Genomic DNA, 27,277 nt, shown 5'->3' with positions numbered 1-27,277 from the left:
TGCTTGTCATTCATGATGCTGTGGGATGTGAGGTCGGGTCAGTAGAAAGCTCTTGATCCTCCCACCTGACAGAAGTACTGAGAGACTTGACTGTACTGCAAGACATCAACATCACGCAACACTGCACAAACCACACACCTCACTGACCTGCAGAAGAAGATATCAGATGCGTTTCTAACATTTCCATTTCATGCACTTCAAAGCGCACAGTCATTGAATCCGTGGCCTTTTCCTTTCACAAAAACCTTCTTTTACATCACGTCTCTTGCTCTTCCACTTTCTGATTCACATTGTTTTCTGTCTCCAGTATATGAATTGAAGGGATAAATACTGTTTTCCAGAACGGATGGGAAGTGAAAGACTATTACTAGTAGAAATGACAGTGGCTGCGGTGTCTCTTGGTGTCATTTTCTTAGTGCCGGGCTGCTGGTTCCCTGAAAAGTGTGCGCGAGGCAGGGAGCAGCGTTAATTTTTCATCGTCTCTGAAACGGACTCTTAATGAAATGTTACTCGACAGCCTGTTCAAAGGCGACCTCCCGCTTTCCAGATCTCCCGCTGTTTCTGTAGCGTTCGCAGTGAAGGTGAAGTGTGTAATTTTTTTTGATGTTTAAATACTTTCTTTTATCCCAGCTTAATACGTGGAGACAACTGTAAGCAAGCCATTTGTAAGCTTATATGCCTTTAAAAGTGTAAACATCGGGGCTCAGTGCTGAAAACATTGTTCTGTTTGTTTGACAATCCTAGGGTCCGTTCTACATACCTCATGTAAATGATCCAAGATGATTTGGCAGATCTTGGATCTTTTAATTGTGCTTAATTTGGTTTTTTCAAAAATCTAATTCCTGAATAAGATTAAAATATCTGGAAGAACTGATCTGAGATATCTGCATGTGCTTTTGTTTTTTGTGAAGGACAGATATATCTTTATTTAATTTCAGGAATTCACACTTAGCTGATGATTTATCATAAGCTTGTTTGACATGCTGTCCTGGGAAAGAGCCCTGAGCTCAAGGGAACCTCGTGCCCAGGGCTCCCTCCCATTCGCAGAACGAGAGGGGAGATTGAGCTCAGGTAGATCTCAAAAACTCCCCAGCTGAAGTGGCTAAGGTGAACTACTTTGAGAAGGAAAGGAGCTAAACAAAGTGCCTGTTTTGTTTAGTCTGTTAAGTATGATGCATATCTTTGGATGATGGGAGGAAACCGGAGAACCTAAGTGGAAACCCACACAAACACAGAGAGAACATACAAACTCAGCAGAGAAACACCGACCTGCTCGGCGAGGACCAGGGCCGGCAGTGTTCTTACTGTGAGGCCAACAGTGCTAACCACTGGGCTGCAATGCCGTCCAATCTATGAGAAAAAAGGAGGAGAAGGGGAGAAAGGGGGTTTCTTCCAGACGAAAATTAATATGGAATGAAGACTGTGGTTATTTATAGTAACTTAGGAATCATTTGACTGGAGGGACCGGCTGTGGTAAATCATAAGCATGTGATCCTCTCGAAATTAGTTTATAAGTAAACGTCACTTAAAATACTTTTACAATATTGTTATTTTGCCCAAATTAATACAGACCTGTTGCTAAGACAACAACTCCTGGATGAGTTTGACATACAAAACGATCCTGGATTTTATCAAAACAAATCAAGCTGAGTACAAAGAACAAACCCCTACCATCGTCACACAGCAACTTCAGTGAAGTTGTTTTTAACTATTATTACACACTTTACCTTTAAATTCATTTTAATTATTTACTTTGATGTTCCCTATTTGTATTTAGCATGATATAACCATTTGCATCCTGCTCAAGCTGTTGAGATTTAGGGAAGTTATTAAATGAGCCTATTTAAAAAAAGTGGAGTGTTCCTTCCAGTGGTTCTGAAACATTATGAGCCTTATCATACACCCGGTGCAAGGCGCGAAGCAATTGCTGTTTGCTAGTTTCAGCTGGACGCAAGAGCTATTTTGATGTTTTGCACTATGCTGTTTAAATAGCAAATGCAGTTGCGCTCATATGTGCGCCCATAGAAATCTGGTCTAAAAAAGGAGGTGTTTTAAGGCGCATCGCCTCCATGTTGCTATTTTGAGGAACTAAAATAGACTGCACAATAGACCAGCTCAAAGCAAGTCTAAAGTCCAGCACAGAGCGCATTAGTTGTGCTCAACCCTTACACATTGCTTAGTGCAAACAGGATGTACAGTAGAATGTGAAGCAAATATCTTTACATATAAAATAGAAATAAAGAATTAAAATTTTACAAAAATGATTAATTTCTACATAAATATAAAAAGTGCTGCTTTCATGCCTTCATCATCTCGGCTTTTCAGTTAATTCATGACAATTAGCTTTTTTATAATATTATTATTATTAATATTAGTATTTATTATATGCATATTTATATTTGTTTTATTAAAAACAAGCTTAGATTTACCCACCTGTCAGGTTTTGGACCAGATGGGCACAGCATGTATATTTGGATATAACTCAGTTGTTTGACCACACTTCGTTATTATTGTTCATTTATTCGTTTGCTGGAAATTAAAATTGAATTTAGAAATAGTTTTGAAAGAAATCTTTGCACTTACCAAATGAAATTAAATAAGTAGGCTAATGGATGTCTGTGCGTACAACACAGTGTCACGCTCAAAAATAAGAGTCAAGGAGGATCCAAGTGCAAGTGATAAAGTTTATTTGACCAAGTCAAAATAAACAAACAAAGAAAGTGACAGGCTAGGAGGACGACGAACACAGGGCAGGAACAGACAGGAAAGCAGGGTCCAGAAAATTCTCCTCAGGGGCCTGAGCACAGATAACACACATGAGAACAGATGTAACGAACTGACAAAGAAACATAGAAACGTCGCCCTGATATAGGGCTAATAATTAGCCTCAGCTGGTGTGTAATCAGCCCCGCTGAGTGTCGTCATGTCACGTGAGCATAACAAATACACATGGACAACCAAAACAAAACAAACCCACGTGATCAAACATACACTCCGGAAAAGCGCACAAACCTGCAACCGTGACACACAGTTCCTTTTCCAGGAAATAGTAAAGGTGAAAGTAAAGAATGAGGAGGCTCATTCTCTTATTCTCGCACTGCAGACGCGACACAACTGACTCTTGAAGGGAATGGGAGATGAGAATCTGATTGGCTTATTCTCAAAACACACCTATAACTCATTAAGAAAATAAGCTGAACCCTGTAATGCTGCGTTTACACCAGATGCGAAACGCACATCAAGCGCGAGTGATTTACATGTTAAGTCAATGCAAACGCGTAAATAGACATCCTGCGGCGCAAGCGCGAATGGCGTGGCGCAAATTGAGCGTTTTGCACGTTTGACGCGCTTAACGTGCATATCGCACGAATCACTCGAGTTCGGAAATCTAAACTTCAGCGGACATTCGCACCGCGTTAACCAATTAGAAGCTTGCTCTTATGGGGGCGTGATTGTGACGTAGAACCTGTTGATGGTGTCGCGGGGGAAATCCTCCAGCCAACAACAAGTCATCAAACTGGTTGCACCTCTGAAAGGATGTAGTGGACTCAGACATGACACTAAACGTATCGACACTGTTTTTCAGTCTTCATAAAGCACATAAGCACTGTTATTTTCTTCATAAAATCCATGTTGGCCATTTAGCTATGAAGCTAGAGTCACCGGGTAGACAGAAGCCCTGCCCATCACGCGAATCCGCGTCTGTTCTGAAGTGGATTTGACGCGCGAATGAAGCAGGGTTTGAAGCGCGAATGAAGCGAGTAACCCTCAAATGTTTACGCGGCTATTTACACACGAATAGCGCGATTTATCCGTGTGTTCCGCGTCTGGTGTAAACACAGCATTAGATCATGTGCAAAGCGGATTTTTTTAAAATAGCAAAAGTGGATTCTGACACGCCCTAATTCCTTTGCTCCCTTCTCTTTAGACTTTGTGTCTTGTCAAAATAGAGCTCTTTGAGTTTAACACAAAAGAAGATATTTTGAAGTTTGCTGGAACCCGATCGCTATTGACTGCCATAGTAAGAAAAACAAAAACTATGAAAGTCAGTCGTTACCAGGTTTAGCATCCTTTAAAATATCTTCTTTTGTGTTCAGCTAAAAGATTGTCGCAGAAGAGAAGTCGGCAGAATAAAAATTTTTGGGTGAACTATCCCTTTGACATGTAAGACCTTATTTCAAATCAACTTTTTAAGTTTATAGATTTTAAAGAAGAACAGTCATGGACACTAATTACAGTTTTAGTGTTATCCATATAAATAAAATCATACTGTTTTAAGTGACGATTATTTACTATTAGTCATTTGTCCGTTGTATTCTTCAGGACCTCATGGAAACTTTTCTTATTTGTGCTGTTGACTGTTGCCCTTCCAGCGAACATACTTTCCTCTTCCTCACTCTTTCTTGCCATCGACCTTATTTTGTGTCACTTTCTCGCCTCTACTCTCTCCATCTATGTGTCACTCTGTTTCTTTCATTCAATCTCCATGTCTCCTATTTTTCTTTTCTCCTCACCGCTGTGTTGTAAACAGGTTGTTAAATATTTAACCGCGCTGTCCAAGCTCATGTGTGGATGGTTCAGAGTGTATGTCTGCCTCTCGCTGTTTCCTATCTGTCACACACACTCTATGATGGCCTATGCAGTAATTAACTACATTTACATGGGCTTCTTTGTTTCTGTAGGATTTTAATCTTCCAGAGATCAACAAATCCAAACATACATCAATGTTAAAATGATCATGTTTGAAATGATGCATGTTTGTCATAAGTGTTAAATCAGATTTGATCCTTTGATATACAGCATACTGTTTGCCTCCTGCAAATGTTGCCTGCTAAACATCCTCTTTACTTTTTTTACATAAAAGTAGACTTATGCTGCCTTCATGTGCTTCAGGGATTATCATACTTCACATGTACAAAATAATTAGCCCTTTGTGAAATTTTAATTCTTTAAAAAATATTTTCTAATTGATGGTTAATAGAACAAGTGTAACCAGCAAGACAGATGACAACAGAGTGTGGATCCACGTGCAGCTTTATTTAGTAGGGAATGGTCAGACAGGCAGCAGTCAACAGGTACAAACAGTAGCATGAAGGCAATCCAGAAGCATAGTCAAGTCACTGGCCATAAGGTCGGTAAAGTCGGCAATAACATAAATGAGGAAACAAGTCTAGGGTCAAGAAACACAGAAATACTAGGCACAGAGAACGCTTTATTATGTTACAGCAAAACAAGACTGTTATGTAAGGAATGTAAGCAGTGTATAATGTATGTACAATCAGTGTTGGGCAAGCTACTTAAAAAAAATGTAGTGAATTAAGCTATTAGTTACTTAAAAGGTAGCTTAACGAAACTAAAAGATACCACCTGGGAAATGTAGCAAGCTAAGTGAAAGCTACTTGGCAAAAGTAGCTTAGCTACATTTAAGTTTTTTTTGTAAGTTTAATTTTTACATCAAAGCAACTTAAATCCAAGTCAACCATCGAATGTAGCGACGCTACCGCCACGCTACTAAGAAATGTAGTTAAGCTAGTAGTGTCACTACTTGTAGCGACGCTACTGCCCAACACTGTTGATCAGCTTCCAGCTGTTTGTGTAATCATTGGTAATCTGGAAACGGGTGTGTGTGAGGTGCATAACAGGATTTGCAGTTCATAAGGTGACAGAATCTTTGTCCGAGTGATAGTGAATGTTTACAACCCAGGCTCATTCTGGAAACTAAGCCCAGCGGTGTTTCTGAAGGCTGCGAAATACATTCCGGGAGGTACGTATTTGTGCAGTTTTTGTTTTCGCTAATCCGTTCGCGCCCACGCTGTTCACGTGTAAAAAGCCGCCGGAGGCAGCTGTCGAGCGACCGTCTGTCCGACTGATTGACTGACTGACCGAATGACTGAACAATTGACTAGGCAGCCAGCCAATCAGCTGACCCAGCCACCCTCCTCCTCCTTCTTTCCTAAACCCGAGCGACGATTTACAAAAGCCGTCCAGAAAAAGATTTTTTCGAAGAAAATCCGTTTTCGGATTTCACCGCATTCTTGCCTGTTACGAACTTGTTCGCTTTAATTTTTGAATCCTGTTTTTTGCCTGACCTTATTTCTGTGACCACTCTTCACCGAACTCAAACCCGGTCATCGCCGAGTCCAGCTCTTTTTCCTCCAGGCCTTTGCTCCGCCAACATAACACGACGAGCTAACTGGACAAACTGGTTGCGGCGGGAAAGCCCTCCACACGGAGGCGAGCCGGTAAGCGCGAATAGGATCGCCGTCACACCACACCTTGAAAATGTTCGCTTGAAAAAACTAAATGCAGCCATAGGTACCTCCGGCCATGTAAATCGCGGTTTCCAAAATCATCCGGGGGGCTACCTTTTCAGAATGAGCTTGAGTTGAATGTTTACCAGCAATCTGCTAGCCTGGTGATCATGACACAAAGGGAATTTTTTCTTAGTATTTGCTATTATTTTTTACTGAAAGTCTTTTTTTTTTTTTTTTAGGCTTTGCTATGGTCAATATCAATAGCCCCTTACAGAAGAAACCGTTGTTGTTAATGACTTGCCTAATTAACCTAGTTGACCTATATAACCTAGTTAAACCCTTAAATTGCACTTTGTAGCAAAATTTGCCTTAATTAGATAATTAGTAACATAATTATAATAATTATATTATATTATAATCTCATAATTAGATAATTAGTAACAACAATTAGTAATAACACCTTTGAGCTGAATATTAATATCTTGCAAAATAACTACTGAAATGTCAAATACACAATAAATTAGTTTTTAGAAATAGGTTATGGTTAAAAATATGATGAAAAAAAATCTCTGTTAAACAACACTTTGGAAATATTTGAAAAAGAAAAATGTAATTATTTTGTTTAAAGAATGTATGTAGTCAACCAAGTGCCTCGTTTTTTGTGGAATTCTTATTAAAGCTAATAGGTGGTAAAGATATTTAATTATGGACAATGGCGAACTCAGGGATTTGGGGGCCCTAAGCAGTTCCAAGTATGGTGCCCTTAGGGATGCTCAGTTCAGTTAATTTTTTGTAACCGACACTGGCTAACCAAATATTAACCATTAACCAGTCAGATTAATATTGACTTATCATGTAATAAAAAAAAAATGAATTGATGTCTATTTTGTGTCGGACACATTAAATACTGCATTTTAAAATAGACTCTACTGATTTTTTATAACATGCCAAAAATAGCATACAGAACATTAACATCAAAACATCTTCACACATCTGCGTTTCCAACAGCATAAAAAGGAATATAATAAATAAAAGAATAAAATAAAGTGGCCTTCCCTTTTTTTTTAATAATGTTAAAATCTTTAATGGTTATAGACAGATTTTACAACATATGATAGAAAATGTATAAAAGAGCTATATATTTAATGTAGGCTTCTTTGCCCCTAATTCCCCAGGGCCTTAAGCGGCTGCTTACCTCGCTTATTCATTAAGTCCACCCCTTATTATGGATAAAATAAAACATTCCTTTGAGTCAACCTTATAAACATTACATAAACAGCTTGCTGATGACTCTGGAATTACTGATCAAATGTATGCTGATTTTAAATCAAAAAGGCGGCAACACAGAAGATCCAAAAATACCAATTTATTAAATTAAAAGCCAACACAAAATGTGCAATGTTTTGACCACATTGGCTCTTCATCAAACAGTGTTCAAAAAACAAAAAACAATACTAATAATATATCACAATTAAAGAAAAACATAACAGAATATAACAAAGAAATGCAACAATATGACCAAAAACCTTTACCCAAACAACTAATTAAACATTAAAGGAAAGGACGAATCTCAAACTCCTCCTTTTTTGAAATCATAAAAGCTATAAATTGTTTGTCATATGTAGATATTCACACCTTTAGCAACAAGACAAGGTGAGAAAGTTCACAAATTATCTCTGAGTTTTCCAGTAGTAAATAAGACTTGAGAGGCTGTTCATATCAATTTCCGAGTAGGAAGCTCACACACGAATAATCTATTTCGGTTCCTGATTAGGAGACGATGAGCTCTTGAAGCACATGCTGGTTATATTTATTTAGAAGTAAAAATACCTTCCTGCAACTTCCTCCAAAACAACTATATCTAAGGATGTGAGTCTGAAGCAATGGCTGGTGTCAGTGAGATAATTAGCTGGCCATAAATACTGCATTTTATATGAATATTACAACAATAAACATGATGACTCTAATGTGAAGTGGACGCTGACAAAAGAAGTGCGAAACGCAGGTTTATTAAACAGATTGGTAAGGCAAGCAACAGTCAACACAGGAGCAAACAGATGTATACGGTAGGGAAGGCTGACATGAAGCTGTAGATTCGACAAAGTATCTATGTTTCCATCCAAAAATCCGAATAAACTTTATGCGCAAATCTGGATTATCGCATAAAAGATGTGCAAAAAAAGCAGCATTTCCATCCAACGAGTCAAAGCGAACAAAATCACAACTTCCTGATTAACTGGCGCCAAATTTCAACTGTAAAACATAATTAGCTGCAGTAGGATAAGCTGCAAGAATCTTTTTTTCATTTAATAAATGACTTGTGCCTCAGAAGGCAATCCTGACACGCAGTGAATGCATGGTGGCGTTTAAAGGCATGAGACGCAAAGCACAGACGGTCTTGAATCTGGAGGTCATTATTACTATAATAACACTAAAGCTAAAATGACAAGGCGTTTAAGAATGGCCAAAACAATACTTCAGATGGTTTACAATGTGCTCAGCCTGCTGGTTCATCCATTTACACACATTTTTATCATCACATGATCTCTATAACAAAATCACATTACTTTTTAATGTGCATACTGGAATTTATTCTGTAAAAGTGTTTTCATTGCAGTTTATACGCATCCTTTCTTATCGAATAAAACATTTATTCTACTACTAAGCTATATGCGCTTACATTTTTTATGTGCATTTTTAAAATGTATGCGCATCATGCCATTTCCATCAATTTATTTTTTATGTGCATATCCAAAATAAGCATAAAAATAGGTGAGTGAAAACATAGTGTCGAGATCCTGAAGCACAAGTGTTTCCAAACACTGCACCAAGGCATTCGGATGTCAGACCAATGTTAAAACAAAAAAATACAAGAACAAAGTATTTCAAACCTAACATCCATAGCTGTATCAGCCTGGATTTGAACTACAACTGTTTCTTTGCTGAAGCTGTTACAGTGTAATACATAAAAATGTAGACAGTAGACAGGTTTCTAAACGTTTTGAAGCTTCGACACATTTGCTTCGACTGTTTCAATGTTTCATGAAGCCTCGCTTTGCCCACCACTAGTAATTCCAGAGTTGTGGTCCTACAACAGGCAAACAAACAAACAAATAAGGCAAGGGTCAAAAACGTGTGTGTGCTGTGTAGTCCTTGTAATCAGTCCATAATAGTCTTCTGGCTGTGAGTGTGTGCAATCAGCGGAATCTGGAACAGATGCGTGTGTGCAGTGCATGACTGGAACTTGTTGTCCATGTGATGTCAGATTTGTAGTGCGTTGCGATATGCATGTTTACCAGCAATCTGCAGCCGCTTGATCATAACAATGACATTTGACTGTATTTTACAACCATTACCTTATCTAGTGTTTTACCTTTCTTTTCTACCTATTGCTTTAGCTTTACTTATTTCTGCTGTTTGTGTGTGTGTGCATTGTACATTTATTTAGATAAAAGCCTCTGTCTGCCAAATGCATACATGTAAATTTAAACAGCCTCAAACCGATCGTAACAATTTTATGGTCATTTCACAACACCGCAGAGAGAATAAATGAGAAAAAACTATTCAAGAGAATTCAGAACAGTTAAATGACGGAAAAACATGAATATAAAACAACCAGAACTTATAGTGGCATTCTCTATAAACAACATTTATTATTAATGTCAAGCCTACACTCATTTATTTAAAGCAGAACTGAAACTAGCAGTGTGTGTGTGTGAAACGCACAACACAAATATGTGTCTCTCTCATTCGGCACGAATGCATTTCTCTGTTTTCACCAGTCAGCTTGATTTGTTTTTTTATTCAAATGCTAAAACTAAAGCTCTCTCTCTCTATCTCTCTTTTTCTCTTTGTGTGTCTTAGATCCTGGAGCAGTGGTGGAGACCCACAGTGCCGTCCCGTTTGCAGTGATTGGGGGCATCCTGGCCCTGCTGGTCTTCACTGTCATATGTGTGCTCATCGTCACCATCTGGTGCTCCGTCCGGCAGAAAGGTGACCTCTTCTGTCCACACACACTTAACCTGTGCTGACACACGCCACCTTTGAGGACAGGAGCAACTAGCTAACGTCTGAGCAGTAGAGAGAGAGAGAGAGAGAGAGAGAGAGGCTGTCTGTCTTTTTCCTGTGCCCTATAATTTTTTGAGTGTATTATAGGATTAACCTCCATTAAAGTGGAAACCAATCAGTGTTTTAAAAATAAAACTGGGTATAATGAAGTGGCGTTAATTCCCTCACAGTTCTGCAATTGAATATTGAAAAGTGGCATATAACAGAATAAACAAAGCACTTTCAGAAAACCACCAACAAGTCTGAAACTCAAAACAAGTCTTTCTGCAGCAAAATTACACTGAAAAAATATTCATTGGATTTACTAAGATTTTTAAGATAAGTAGTCACAAACTATTTAATCGGTCTGAATTTAAACAAACAGATAAAATTTTGTAATGTTCAACATAATTTGTTTGTTTAAATTCGGACCATATAAATTGTTTGCAACCTCTTAATTTAAAAAAAAAAAAGTAAATCCAATTAACCATTGTGTACAGATGGGTTACCAAAACAAAATGATTCTGAGAAACAAAACATGGTTAATTCAAAAAAGATATGGTAACAGGTACAGTAAAAAAGACTGAACATATTAAGACACCGTTATCATTTCTCACATTATTAAAGTTTATTTACTATAGTTGTAACAAAATAACAAGAACTCTGGTGCCATTTACATTAGTGTGTTTTAGTTTAACACGAGTTGTATTATGGTTATATCTGGCTTCCACACTATTCCAACATCTTTACACAACGGATAGCATGCAATGGATGGTCGCAAAATATGCACATGCATATTTTTACTGTGACCTCAAATTGACCTTGAACATAAGTGTAACAAGTTTGGCGATGATATCTTATTACATTCAAAAGTTGTAGCATTGTACAATAAGCAATTAGCTTACAATTAGCATGAAACCTTTTGTGTACTGTTTCACGCGAGGATCAAACTGTCAACTTTTTTTTTTCTTTCAAAAACTAATGATATTATTCAGTGTCCTGAGAATATTTCTGAAATGGTTTGGCTTAGATAAGACGAAATACCTAGGACTAGTTTGCAAAAGTAAGTGTCAGACAAATCTCGATGTAGCTGTGTAGGCAGAGATCCTTTTTTTCCTGAAAGGCATGTAAAACCATCAGTATGGATGAGGATTGTTTTCATTCTAAACTAAATGCACCACTCTATACAGCACCTCAGTTCTTCACAGTTGAACCAAAGAGCATAGACTCACCAAGAGGTTACACTCAAGTGCAATTTGTGAAACAGCCACTAGAGGGTGTGGCGGCCATTTTGGAATAAAAACTCTAATAGAACAACATCATATTGTAAGTCTGTAAAATAAACTATTAAAAGTGCTGATGATTGAGATAGTAAGTGTTGTATTGTCGTCTTTCAAGTTGTATCTCAGCTTTAATGAGCTTTTTAAATAAATAAATAAAAAATAAAGCAGCTGCTTGCCACCGCGACAGCAATAAGATTTAATGTACAGCCGATCGCTTTCACTCCAAAATGGCGGAATCCGGGGCTGTTGTTGCTGCTATGAAACGTTCTATTGAGTATCACCTTTTAGTCATCTAAGCTCTTAGGTTGAACTGTGTCAAAACAAATTCTTCTTGATAATGTCAGGAAATCTTCAATATGTAATGGATTAAAATCAACCAAAAATATTCAGACATCTGTTACTCTGACAATATTTACACAACTATCTATATTTTGTTGGTTCACTCTGAGCCTCGATAGTGGAACATAGTGTCCTGATGCTGTCAGTTTGGTTTATGAAAACTTTATTTTCAGTATTTTTCTGATGCAGCTTCTTCAGTTCCTAATACTTTTTAGTCAACTTTCTGAAGAATGTTTGGATATAATGTTTCACGGTCTACTTTAAGTTGCCATACTCACATAAATGATGAAACTAGTCAACAGTATCAAAAAGAAAATAACAACGCATTTGTTTGACTGTATGCTTGTGATACTAAAGTCATGTTAAAATATCAAACTTTACAGTCATTTCCAGAGGGATCAATATAGAATATATAGTACACCTCACTCAGTTTACAATATGTATATGGCTTATTTTTAGCAAAACCTTATTATTTAACAGTGGAACTACCAGAATTCTATCATATTTACAACTTTTTTAATAAGATTTGACAATTCAATTTTGTCATCATGTGTTGCAAAGTTATTTACTCAAAAATATGATTTTTTTAGTAATATAGCTTTAAATCTGTACAAGCTATCTGACCCCCACTGAAGGTCAGGGCCGGATTAATGTAAGGGCTAGGCGGGGCTGAAGCCCCAAAGCCCACGGAAGGAGGAAGCCCTTGATTGGCTAAACAATTAATTTGCATCATGACATGGAAAACGACTCGATAATGTGAAGTATTCCTTTCGCTTGCTGCTGTTAAAAAACGGTGACGTCTCTAAACTATGGCTCGGAGCTGCTTTAGCTTAGTTTTAAATAAAATAGCCCTGTTAAGTCCCCAGTAAGGGTGATGCCCTGTTTTTTCCCCGGAAAAGTTCATTTTTCCCAGCACATTCCTTATTTCGGCTCTACCAGAACAGTCCAGTCAAAGGTAGGTTAACCAAGCGCATCGTAGAACAAAAAAATTAATTCATACAGTTTCCGTTATTAACAAGCGGTAAGAGAAGCCGGGATAGGAATCATGCAGAATGAACTCATAACTTAACCACTGTGTCGGTTGCACACCTGCACAATCCTGTCCATAACTGGGATAGTGTCCGACCAAATCAAATAGCCTGCACACCGAGTTATCAAAATGCGGAGTATCTATCTCTAGAAAATACATTGTTTAAGTCTAACTGAACTAGTTAGAAAGCTAACTTTTAAACTAATGAATTTCCCCTTTTATAAAAACGACAGTAATATTCTAGATCAATGAAATATTGGTGTTGGCTTTCAACAGACAATACAGTATATCTGAGGAAAAACAATATATCTGGAAAAAAAAAAAAAAAAACATGCAAACCTTCCATAATTGACTGATTCAAGACCACACGGGAAATTTGAAGCATGGATTTTAAAGATATTTAAGGGATTTATTCTCAGCTAAAGTTTAAAGTGAAGTTTTAAAGATAACCCTATTTAAAGTATTTATTGTAAAGCACTCGTTTAGGAAGCAGGCTATTGCAAATGTTTGTTTGTTTTTTACTGATGTTTTCTGTAAAAATGTGAAGTTAATGTTTTGTGAATAATTTTGAATGCTTGTACACCTAGTAAAATAGAAAACATTATAATTATCAAATATAAATCAAATTGTAAAAAAAATAGATAATAATTATTCATTTATCCATCCATTCATTCATTTTCTTTTTGGCTTAGTCTCTTTATTAATCTGGGATCGCCACAGCAGAATGAAACGCCAACTTATCCAGCATGTGTTTTTATGCAACGGATGCCCTTCCAGTCACAACTCATGACTGGGAAACATCCGCACACACAATTATACGCTACAGTCAATTTTAGGATACCCAGTTATTGACCTGTACCACATGTTTTGGACTCTGGGGGAAACTGGAGCACCTGGAGGAAACCCACACGAACACGGGGAGAACATGCAAACTCCACACAGAAATGCCAACTGACCCAGCCGAGGCTCGAACCAGCAACCTTCTTGCTGTGAGGCGAACATGCTACCCACTGCGCCACCGTATATAATATTAAAATAAATATAACTTTGTGAGGAAATAAAATAAATAGGGCTCTTGGGTTTGATATAGCCCCAGGGCCCAATTTGTTCGTAATATGGCCCTGCCGAAGGTGAGAGAAAATTTTGTTTTTGAAAGTTTAAAAAGCTTGTCTTAGAAAAGTTATGTTTTTGCTGTGACAAAGTTATGTTTTTGTTAACAAAAACTTACAGAGCCACACATATTCAGATTGCATGGGAAAAAGTGGTGGGTGTCATTTTGCCAATTACAATGCGATCCTGGAACGTTATTTTTTTTTTTGAAAATGTAATCTGTACCTAATCTCTATTCCTAAACCAAACTCTAAATGTGAATTATTTCCAAAAACAAAGAGAATTTTAGTTAGATAACAATATGTTCTACAAAAAAAAAAAAAGAAAAATCACACTAAATGGAAAAAGTAGTGGACCCTAAAATGCATATGGCCAATTTGACTATTATAGAAAACCTCAGAACTCTTTTGTGTTTTCTAATATTAATAAAATAACAATTTTATAATGAAATATAAACACATTTAACAAAAGAGAGGGTACTCTAGTTAGGGGTTTCCCTTCTTAGGATTTAATTACATCATTTTAGAATGGTCTCAGTAGCTCTTCAAACCAGAAGTTCAACCCATAAAGAAAAACACAGTAGTCACATGCAGAAAAAGGGGGATAGACCGCACCAACTAACATCGACCAAACTAAAACTTAACTTTACCTAACTTAAACTAAACGCTCACCCAGTTTTCTGGTGTTGTGAAAGCTAAGGTCTCATAGGAAAGAAACAGAAATGTTGTGATGGTGATTTAAGGTTGACTGTATGACATTGAATCTGTCACCCTGACAGTGAGCACAACTGCTCTGTTATTTTCATGTGACAGCCATGAAGAAACGCTCTGTGAGGATGAACTAGCATGGATGAATCACAGAGGATGAGAATGAGTCATCGTGTTTGTTAGGGTAAAGAAACACAAAGCTGTTGTGGTTATATCTTCAGAGCCATGTCAACTTAAACAACATTTGTGCATTTCAGCAGATGTTTCATATTTCAGATATTTCACATTCATTTAATCAGAGTTTTTTTATTTATTTAAAAAAAAGGAATTTTTACTTTTCTTTCAGCAAGGACACATTAAATAGATTGATGGAAAAAAGTTTTGTTGTTGTTTTAAAATGTATTTTGCCTCATACAGCCTTGGTTGGGGCTGTGTGATGTGGCAAAATTATGAGGATTTTTTTTTTTACTTTAAATGTTTTTAAAAAACTTTTGTGACATATTTTGTCAATAAATTTGCATTCACACATTGAGTGCAGTTTTGGATTCTGGATATAAACTCTAGACAGAATGGCTATTGTCTTGTCTGTTAAAATATGTATTTTTATATATAATTTTATAACATTCATTCATTCAATCATTTTCCTTAGGTTTAGTTCCTTTATTCACCAGGGGCCACACACACACACACACACACACACACACACACACACACACACACACACACACACACACACACACACACACACTATATGTATATTAAGCAAAAATACTATGTTAATGTTGCTAATATTAAATTCAATTACCTACTATATAGATATCATAGATCAATATAATATTGAATCAATCCAATATGGCACCTGAATTCTAGTGCAGTTTATGACTAAAAAAATAAATTTATAACAGTGTCATGGCATTGGGTAACATGATTGCCTCACAGCAAGAAGGTCACTGGTTCGAGCCCCGGCTGGGGCAGTTGGCATTTCTTTGTAAAGTTTGCATGTTCTCCCCATGTTTGCATGGGTTTCCTCTGGGTGCTTCGGTTTCCCCCACAGTCCAAAGCATGTGCTCTATAGGTGAATTGAATAAACTAAGTTGGCCGTAGTGTATGTGTGTAAATGCAAGAGTATGTGGATGTTTCCCGGTGTTGGGTTTAAGCTGGAAGGGCATCTGCTACGTAAAACATGTGCTAGATAAGTTGGCGGTTCATTCTGGTTTGGCGACCGCTGATTAATAAAAAGACTATGCCGAAAATAAAATGAATAGATGAATGAATGAATGAATGAATGAATGAATGAATGAATGAATGAATGAATGAATGAATGAATAAATATTTCTGTATCTCAATAATGTAAGATTCCACAGAGGACCATCAAATTCATTTGTATCTGTTCAATTGTATTGTATTTTATGCAGATACACCTTTACATAATAATCCCAATCAATGTAAAATAATGAACTCATTCAGAGTATATAGTTATACATTAAGTCATCTTGTGAAATAATTTTCATATCGCAGTATTTATCGCCAAGTAACTAAGTATCACAATGTCCGTTTTTGTCCAATATCATGCCGTGCAGAGCAACATAGCAGATCTCCCTAATATTCATGACCATTCCAAATATGATGAAAACCAAGTTATTCATTCTAGGGGTAATTTTTGTGAGCATATAAATGAGCATATAAAACCATTTCTGGAGAATTTTGCACTTACATACTAAGTAGATATCAGAGAACAATAGGGTATATGCGGAGCTAGTGGTTCTTCCCGTACTGATAAACTTCCGGTGAACAGTTAAATGTGCATTTTATACAGTTCTTTTTACAGCATTAATGCTGTAATGTAATTAAAATATAATCAGTTAAATTGACTTAGGCATTCATTTAGTTGCTCAAGCATAAAACGAGACAAAAAGCCTTTATTCGCATGCACCCCTCAGAATCGGCAGACTAGCGCAGAAGTTCCATTGAATATACTGGGGTAAAATAAATGTTCATATTTTAAAGGCATGGTGGGAAAAAAATGTAATATAATGCAGCACTTCTTATACAATCTGAGAACCACTTTATATTGGATATCATTTAGCCAGTGGAGATCGCTGATTTGTAAAGAAAATAGACCTTAAACACACAATTTTGTAATGACATACAGTTCAGTGGAAGTGCTTAACCCAGGTTACTGACCTTTACTTCTGCATATAGCCTATTTAACATTGAATCAATGCAATATGGCACCTTTAATTCTAGTGTAGTTTATGAATGAATGAATAAATAAATTAGCTACAAGTTTAATCTTTTAATTAGTTTTCACATTCCATTTTAATATCAACAGTCTTAATAGTTTAGTTTAGTTTAGTTTCATTCTGCAGGGACATTTCTTTTCAATTTGCATGCTTTTTTTTTATGCCAAAACACTTTTGTTAGTTTCAACCCTGCACCTGTTCTTGAAAAACACTTTAGCTGTAGCAATTTCTAGATTTTGATCATGCCTCCTTGTGTCAGATCTGTGATATAAAGATGTGGCCCAGGGAAATGTTTAATTGCCTTTTTTCTATCAAGCGTATCAGGTGCATCTATAAAGAAAACTTAATTACCTCGTCCCTGAACTCTTTGAGAACTTCAGGCCATCTCAGTGAGCCACCGTTTCCAATAAAGATCACGGCTGCCGTAAATTGGGGCGGAGGCAGAGGGAGGAACCCGAACCCACCTGCCAATCACAGTCACAAGCAGTTAGTTCAGCCACGGGCACAGAGACACACGGCATTAGGGTTGATCCCGTCTAACCTTGGGGCGGCTGGAAAGGCAGAATGGAAGTGATTAATCTTGGAACGGAGGGCGAGGGACATTACAGCTCTGATGCATTGTCCTGGCCCACGACATCACTGCTTTTAACGACCCCATCAGCCTCTGCTGTACACTTGCATTTTAGCAAAGCAAAACCGCACGTACGTAAGATCGATTTTTTTAATTAAACGGTGTCGCACTGGTGCCACCGAGTCACTTCTGCCCGAGTTATTTCAGTTATTTGTGCCTGAGCCACAGAGGCAAAACCATTGTGTCATATAATGATGCGAATAAAAGGGCTGCACTGTGGCGAGCTGCTGACTGTGCAGTAAAATGTCAGAGGTGATTATACCTAATGAATTTTGCGATTAATTAAAAGTTGATCTGCATAAGTTCTCTCGATAACAACAGACTTTAGCTAGCCTTGCAAAAGAAGCTCTAATTGGCAGGAACGTGATTCCAGACAGGTTTAGATGCGAGGTAGATGCGATGCAGTGCAACAGCATCAATTCCCTTGGGGCAGTTAAGTTTGAGACTCAGTGATTGAGAGCACTTGGGTATAGTAGAAAACTACAGAAGGAGCCATTACAGACTATTGACTGCTTTGCATATAAATGAGAGTATGTTAAAAATTAAATAAAAAGTAATAATATAAAGATGCGACGAATATAAAGAAGGTCGCTGAATCGCTGGTTCAGTTGGCGTTTCTGTGTGGAGTTTGCATGTTCTTTCCTCCGGGTGCTACGGTTTCCCCCACTGTCCAAAGACATGGGGTACAGGTGAATTGGGTTGGCTAAATTGTCCGAATATGTGTGAATAAGTGTGTGTGAATGTTTACCAGAGATGGGTTGCGACTGGAAGGGCATCCGCTGCGTAAAAACATGCTGGATAAGTTGGCGTTTTTTTTTACTGTGGCAACCCCAGATTAACAAAGGGACTAAGCTGAAAAGAAAATGAATGAATGAATGAAATAATATTGGTGGAAACTGCGACTAGTTGTTGGCAGTGTTTTTATTGTTAAAATGAAACTATTAAAAAACACAACAACAAAAAGTTAGACATTAAGATGTTATTCAAATTAATAAAAATTATATTTTCATTTTATATTAATTTTAAATGTGTGTATATATATATATATATATATATATATATATATATATATATATATATATATATATATATATATATATATATTATTATTATTTTTTTTTTTTTAATTAATTTTTTTCCACATAATTCTGCTTTTAATAAATGTTGTGTGCATTTGGTCAATTATACAATGACATGATTTGAATTAGGGTTGGGTTAATACTAATAGAAAATGCCATTGACTATCACCGCTGAGCCAGCATCGCGATCCTCTACTCCACTCACAAAAAATACACACGGCCCAATTTACGCTAATAAGTCTTAGTTTTAAAATGGAATTTTAGAACGAAAACGATCCACGTTCACACTGGCGTTTTATCTAGCTTTTCTGAAAAGCCCTCCGTCTACAGTATACCGCTGAAAACGCATTACGTGACCCCACACACACACTGTCATGTGCTGCAGCGTACATGCGCGTCTGAGCTCCAGCAGTCGGATAGTTTATCAACGATTTTTTGCCAGTCCTGCGGGAAAAGTGATTGGCAGGTGGTAATTTGTGTGTAACTTCTCTTTATTTATTTATGATTTGGTTATAACAAAGACAGTGCGGGTCAGGTAGTTGAAACGGTAGGCTACAAATCATTTATTGGTTATGAGTTAATTAATTATTCATAAATAATTAATTCACCGCCGCCTACGACAAATTGACATCGCCCAACCCTAATTTGAATAGCACTTTAAAAAAAAAAAAACATTTTAGGTAAAATTACAATTTTACATTAATAGTTTACTGTGGCTTATTGATTAGAATAATTGTATGTGCTTTATTATAATTTATTTATTTTTATTTACAGTTTTTCTCAGTCGCATTTTTCCCAACACTATTTACATTTGCACAACACTTAATGCATTTCTCAGAACAATTAGTCAGTAGTGCACATCATAGTAGCAGTTTCTCATTCTTTCCAACAAATTGCAAATGTCGCTATTATCATTATTATAATAATTATTTTTATTATCATTTGCTATTATTATCATGCCATGTCAGTCAAAATGAACTAAACTTGTGAATGCTAATAGTCATTCTTACTAATAGTCCTCATTTCATTACTTGAGTCACTACATACAAAAATGTTGAACTAGTTGACAAAATCTGTTAAGCAAATTTTATTTTAAAAATTATTAAATCGTTTTTCTTAAAAAAAATTAACAAGTTTATGAATAATTTACAGACATATGTGTTTTGTAGGTTCAGTTCCAATATATACTGCAATGTTGTCTACAGTTGTGCACAGCTCTACCCAAAGGAAGTTTCTGTTTGTTGTAAATAAGGGTGTATTTATTCTTTTGCACAATGCTGTGAATAAATTTGAATTGCAAAGAGCATATACAGTTAAAATGCGAAATATACATATTCAGTGTCTTGTACTTAGATACCTCACTAAATGCAGTGATGTCTAACTTTACTGTAGTTTTCAAATGGCTGTGCAAATAGTATACAGCGCTGTCTTGATCATTTTCAGGAAGTGTCACCAAAATTGCATTGGAAAAAATTAACAGAGTATATCGTCATAACAAAAACATGACAAAGCCATCTGACTATCTTGTTCATAAACAATGGTGTCAGGACTTTTCATCTTGATGACACTGACACTTTCATTGACATGAATACAGGAATGAGCTCTCCATTTTGAGAAAGTGACACGCTTTTGCGGGTTATCAACTAGGTTTTACAGTTTTTACTAATTGTTTTGAGAAATGCATTAACTGTTGTGCAAATGTAAATAGTGTTGTGAGAAACGCACCAAAGTGACTGAGAAAAACTTTAATGCAAATTATCATATTGGTCTGTTGTTAGTTTCAAATTGTTATTAACTCTTCAAAATCCATTTTAGTAGGTATAAATTGCAAAAAAAAACACAGAAAAAAGTATGTATGTCTTCATCAAATTCTGAAATTGCTTCCACTCTGAAATTGCATTCCATCTCTGATGATGTCAGTTTGACAGCTTAAACAGAATATCGTTAAGCACTGCTGTCTGAGTGTTGTAATCGAGAGATGGCCAGCACTGAAATAAAACTCCACTCTCATTTTGATATACTGTTTCAGCTGGGAATGCCTCACAGTGCTGATGTAAAGTCAGTAGGAAAGTCGCAGACTATAAATATTGCTAAAACACCTCAGCTAGCCTCAGCCTAGCCTCTTATTGGTTGAAAATCAAAAAAACTTTATTTTAATTTTATGGGACCTTGAATAGAAGCACATTCTCTTCAATATGCCCTGCTTCAGCTTTGTATTTCAGAGAATGTGAAACTGCCATTAAAAAACTAGAAATTCACAGATTATAAATATTATTAAAAAACCTCAGCCCCAGTCTAGCCTCTTATTGGTTGAAAATAAAAACAGCAATATGTAATAATTAAGACAAGAATAGGTAAATTCTCATTTTCTGTGGACAAAAACACATTTGCTGACCCCTGGCAATCATCTCAACGCATTATTTACATTTCTTCTATTTTTAATTACCTACCTTATTGGAGAAGCAGCAGGTTAATTGGCCATTCGCTAGTCTTTCATGCAGAGAAATCTCCTCAGATCTTTGAATAATTAAACATTTAGAAGTTATTGTCCAAACACATCTTTATATAAGTTTACATTGTTGTTGCAGATGAAATATAAGACAGAAACTGTGATTTAAATATTTTCCAGTTGGCATAATATTAATTAATAATCATTCAAACAACTTTTACAAAAGCTTCTCTACTTGACAGTTGGTCTCGTGCTTCCACCATGTTTGTAGTTTGTTTACACTTTTTCCCTTGGGTTTGTAGTTCTAATCAAATCACGTTCAACACACAAAGTATTGTGGGCAATTTTACCGGTTATAGAGTATACGGACGGTTCTGCACTTCTAAACATACTCTTTGGCACACTCATTTCAACATACTAGTTTGCGACATACTAATTCTATTTTTGAATACTACTTAGAATGGAGAGCATGCAAATTGGGACACAGCTATTTTCTTTTAAGTCCTCAAGAAATCCAAACTTACCATATGGTTTTGTTAGCTAACATTGCTATTTTTGTGGTGAACAATTCATTTGTGCATGTCATTAAGAAAAAAAAATGTTAGCCCTTCTGATCTTTAATTGAAATCTTAAAAAATGCACTTCCTGTTTAATTTTTTTCAGTTAAATTGTCAGATTACGTATATGTTAGCAAATGGGCGTGGCTAACATATTTAATCACACTGCTCCAACTGTCAGTTTTGACAACAAATAGAATGGTGTGTAGGAGTCTGTTAACTCTCCCCAAACACTTTCTCCAATCTTTCTGAATGAATTGCCTACTACATCTATTCAACTTGCAGTCAAAAACAAGCAATGACTATTGTTTTGTCGTATAATATTTTGTTTCTCTAGGTACTGCATCACAATACGAACAAAATAAAAGTTGTAGCTTCCGGTTCATGGGGACTTTAAAGGTGCTGTGAAGTGTTCTGAAATGTGCATTTTTATTCGATGTTTGCCATAATCTCAATTGAAACATGAAGAGATGGCAGGACATTGTAGCTTCTCTTTAAAAAAAAAAAAAAAAAACTGCCAATAGCATTTTTGTTTTATCTCTAGGCTGCCAGTGAGAGTGGTTTAGCTCAAGTGCCTCAAATGTGAAGCGTCTTGAAGGGGGCAGGCCATGTATGATTCTAGAGAGCATTTGACAGGTCTTATTTTGATGAGAAACCGAAGTATGAAGCAACCTAAATAAAACTGTTCATTCATTTAGATCAGGGGTGTCAAACTCAATTCCTGGAGGGCCGAAGCCCTGCACAGTTTAGTTCCAACCCTGCTCCAACACACTTACCTGTAGGTTTCAAACAAGCCTGAAGAACTCAATTAGTTTGATCAGGTGTGTTTAATTAGGGTTATAACTAAACTGTGCAGAGCTGCGGCCCTTTTGGAACTGAGTTTTGTCAATGTTTTGATGCATACTTAAAGACTAACATACTAATACAAACATCTAAAAACATTATTTTAATTTCATGGGACCTTTAATAGTAGTAGTAGTAACTTTATTGTCCTTGACAGCAAATTCGTTATGGGCATCACCATATTGCTGCAGACATTCCATAAAAACAAAGAATAAAAACAATACAAAATACAGTAGTTACAATAATTATAATGCTAATAAAGATAAACTCTTGTGAAATAAACCCACTGAAATGGGTTCAAAGAATTTCTTATATTGGTTCAACCTACACTTAAGGACTTTCCACCAGAGGGAAGTAGTTCATTAGGTGGAATTTATAAAAAAAGAGTTTGAACATTCAGAATCCTTTCCACCTGATTAAGGACACAATTCTCATATAAAACTTGAAATATTCATCGTGCCCAACAATTTTTTAATCCTGCCTTTAAGAGATGCATCAATTTACATTTACACTGTACGGATGGATACAGTGCATCCGGAAAGTATATATAGCACTTTACTTTTTCCACTTTTTTTTTTTTTTTTTTGGTTACAGCCTTCTTCCAAAAATGGATTAAGTTTATTTATTTCCCTAAAATTCTACACACGATACCCCATAATGACAATGTGAAAAGATTGTTGCAAATTTATTAAAAATAAAAAACCTGAAAATTCACATGTTCAAAAGTATTCACAGCCTTTGCCCATTAAGCTCCAAATTGAGCTCAGGCACATTCGGTTTCCACTGATCATTCTTGAGATGTTTCAGCAGCTTAATTGGAGTTCACCTGTGGTAAATTCAGTTGACTAACCATTATTTAAAAAGGCATACACTTGTCTATATAAGGTCCCAGGGTTGACTTTGCATGTCAAATCACAAAGCAAGCATGAAGACAAAGGAATGAGCTAGTGCGCTACAGCGTTCTTCTGTGGAGAGAGGACAACTTTACAGAAGGACAACCATCTGTGCAGCAATCCACCAATCAGGCCTGCATGGTAGAGTGAATAGACGGAAGTCACTCCCTGCCTGGAATTTGCCAAAAGGCATCTGAAGGACTCTCAGACAATAAGAAATAAAATTCTCTGATCTAAAATTGAACTCTTTGGATTGAATGCCAGGCATTACGTTTGAACAAAAAAAACAGGCACCACTCATCACCAGGCTAATACCATCTCTAAAATCTCTTACCATCTCTAAAAAATACAATCTCTGGTGTAAATGAGAACCAACCAACACTATGTGTGTTTTACATATAAAAGAACTGTTAATGTAAATATCAAAGAAGCACAACAGAAGCACATTCTCTTTAATATGCCCTGTTCAGGTTTGTGTTTTAGTTGAAAATGTCAAACTGCAATTTAAATACTCATCTAGTGCTTTAATTTTAATTTTTTTTTTAAATTCTAAAGTATGAACCTAATTCTCATTCATTTGTGCATGTCCCTCTCTATAGGTTCTTATTTGACTCATGAGGCCAGTGGTTTGGACGAACATGGCGAGGTTCAGGAGGCCTTCCTCAACGGAAATGATGCCAGCCAGGGCAAGAAGGAGTACCTACTGTAGCGCTGCCGTGGTGGAATTCTTGAGAAACACTGGACCGCTGCAGACTGCACACCGCAACACACACTGTTCCCAAACAGACCTACACACCACTACTACAACAACCAGAGGGAATCACAATCGTGCCATATGAAGGAAGATGGAGTGGGAAGGAGAGGACGGAGATATTAATGGAGGAGCGAGAGAGATGAAAGGAGAGAACAATTATTCTGACTGAAAAACACCATCATGGTCACTCTCTTTTTTTAGTTGTGACAACTAAACTGTAATTGCAGGACCAAGAGAGAAAAGTGTCCATTTCTAAACAGTGCCTCTATGGCTTATGAGGTATTGAATGTCTCAAAGTGAGCAAATTGAAATCTTCTGCATTTTTATGCAGCACTGGGCCTCAGAGACTGAGCCGGTAGAGAATAAATCCACCAACAACAGCGCTGAGAGCTCAGAGCCGTCCTCATAAAGTATTTATCTGCGCTTTTCATCCAGCAACTCCATTATCTGCTCACGCTGGCCAAAACCTGTTGACTTGTGAAGAAAAGTTCCTCTCGTTTTTGATCCTCTCTCGGTGACTCTCTCCAGCGCTCCTTCCTCTCCCTCCTCTATCTCTCCACTATTGTTTGTTAATAATTAAGGGATTAGACATGTTCTCTTTTATGAGCCGAATGAATTGAAGCAGACCGCTTGCTTCAACGCTGTAAAAAAGGGGGCTTAATTATCGCAAAGTCATTGGAAACGTGGAACCGCGACTTGGGTGAGAAAAAAAGACAGTTTGTCGAGAACATGTCGGAAATTACATTTTTTTGTTTTGTTTTTTGATTGCTCCACACAGAAACACACAATGAAACATATCTCTAAAGTCATTATTTGTATGAAAAAGTCTACAAAGTAAGTTAAATGACTCTTTTAAGAAAAAAAAAAAAAACTTTTGCGCGCATTACCGAGCGATGCTACCGTACTAACACAGAATATTAGCTTAGAGGTGCAAAACTGAACAAACTACTGTTACGTCATCTTTAAAAAAAAACTTGCAAAATTAAAAAAAAAAAAATATCTATTTTGTTTGTCTTTAAAAGATATCAGAGGTCTTAATTGTTTTGATTAATTATTATTTGGACTATTATGATCGTTGTTATTGTTATTATTATTCTTACTGTTATTATAATTGTAAATGTTATAAATTGTATACTTCCCATGCTTTAGTTCTACCAGTAGAAACAGCCGTGTATACCCACTTTTCTCTCTCCTCCACTTTTCTCTGATCCTCTTTGTGTCTTTCTCCCTCTTCGTCCGTCTCCTCTTTGTCTTTCACTTCCTGTTTATTTTATAGTCTTTGCGTCGCTGTTGATATAGCTAACTGTACATCTTTATAGGGGAAAGATACCAAGCACGACAAAATAAAAAATACTTAAAAGATTCCCGACTGATTTTCTGACTTCAAGAAGCCGACACAATCAACTCTCACCAGTGGCAATAAAGGAAAGCGGCGAAGAAAAAAAAAGGGAGGATATTTTAATTAGCAGAAGCAGCCAGTGGAGATGAAAGCCTTGTGACTGAGATGATGAATCATAAGACTCTTATGACAAAAGAGCAGAGACACAAAGAGAGAGAGAGAGAGCAGGTGCATTAAAATAGGACTCCTCCATTATTCCACTGTAATCAATATACGATTGTGTCAGAAGTCACTTGCTGAGCACTCTAGGAGGGGTGGCTTTGGATTTAAAAGCTGAGGGGAGGATGACTGATCGATGTGTTTGTCCTTTATTGATGGAGAAGCTCTGCAGAAGCCTGTCATAAACAGTAACTGTCACATGGCAATCAAAGCGCACCCTGCGTTACCTGCTGTTCTCCTCGCTTTGAGCTGCTCCTCAGATAAAGAAGGACATATGCTAGCAATTTCCTTCAAGTTTGAGAATGAATGCTTCACAAAGCATGATCAGATGCGATGAGTTGCTAATTCTGGGGCTTCTGAGAAGCGAGTTATGCTTCAGCAAGCTGACAAACTGCAAATGCAGAGTTTAAATGGAAAATGACAGCTGCAGTCTTTTTATGAACTTTATCAATCTCTTGTAATTTCCTTTATAGATCTTAAGCTGACAGATTAATGGTATAGCAAGCTGTTTCAATGTTTCATATAAACCACAGTTTAGAAACCAAATACTTATTATTAGATACCTGTTCTTGTTCATTAGAAACAATGGATAGTCTACACAAAAATGAAACTTCTGTTATCGTTTACTCACCTTTACTTGTTTTTGTTATTATTCTATTGAACAATAAAGAAAATATTTTGAAGAAAGCTGAAAACCTTACAACATTCTTTAAAATATCTTAATTGTTCAACAGAATGAAAAAAAAAAAACTTGAGGTTGGGTAAACAGAATGAAAACAGTTGCATTGAAAATGTGCACGCCAGGCACTAAAACCAGCATACAGCATGCTACAGCAGTGGTTCTCACATTGTCTTTATTTTACACTCTTTGATTGTCATAAAATGCTCTGCAAGTGACATAATTTTTATGGATGCAAAAAAACTGAATAAATATCCAATTCCAACATCCCAATCCAAAAAAACAATCTATGACAAAGTCGAATGACGAATGTTTCAGAGGACCCGTGTGTAAATGCCAATGACACAACATGAGGTCAAATTTATTTTTTACGTGCACAAATTTTTGATTCAGTTTGCAATGACCTTTTGTTATGTCTAGGTGTGATGTGTAAGGTAATAAATGATGGCGAGCAGGATCCAAATGCAGAATTGTGATTTAAAATAAAACAACAAAACAAGGAGAACAGGGAAACACTCAGAATCCATAGAAGTAAAGCTAAAAACACTAGACAACGAATGGCTTAAAGGAATATTGGTTGAAACAGTTAGGTTAAACAAGATGATGAGGGGTTGGAGACTAAATAACTAACGTAGTTGACAAGGGGAGATTCAAATGACTGGGCATGATGAATGAAAATATGGAACTGAACAAAACTAAACATACAAAAAAAAAAACAAGGACCTTTACAGCTTAGTACATCTAAGTACAAGCAGGATTGGATTTGAACCACAAATTAAGTGGTTTGCACACACCTGGCAATCCAGGTGGGCCTCGGTGTT

At 36.6% G+C, this 27,277-nt stretch overlaps 1 protein-coding gene across 8 annotated transcripts in view; it reads left to right on the top strand.

Moving 5' to 3' along the window:
- The window catches only part of cadm4 (cell adhesion molecule 4), a 305,176-nt gene extending 279,595 nt beyond the window's left edge, over positions 1–25,581 (top strand). For all 8 annotated transcript variants that reach the window (XM_005158112.4, NM_001007428.2, XM_068213952.2 and 5 more), the window contains 2 exon segments: positions 10,119–10,247; positions 24,065–25,581. In XM_005158112.4, coding sequence (XP_005158169.1) covers positions 10,119–10,247; positions 24,065–24,174 — 239 coding nt within the window. In that variant the 3' untranslated portion in view covers positions 24,175–25,581.
- The last annotated feature ends 1,696 nt before the right edge of the window (positions 25,582–27,277 follow it).

The sequence above is a fragment of the Danio rerio genome, chromosome 16 (assembly GCF_049306965.1).
Source record: "Danio rerio strain Tuebingen ecotype United States chromosome 16, GRCz12tu, whole genome shotgun sequence".
In the NCBI taxonomy this organism is placed as follows: domain Eukaryota; kingdom Metazoa; phylum Chordata; class Actinopteri; order Cypriniformes; family Danionidae; genus Danio; species Danio rerio.
This window is presented reverse-complemented; position numbering and strand designations above follow the sequence as displayed.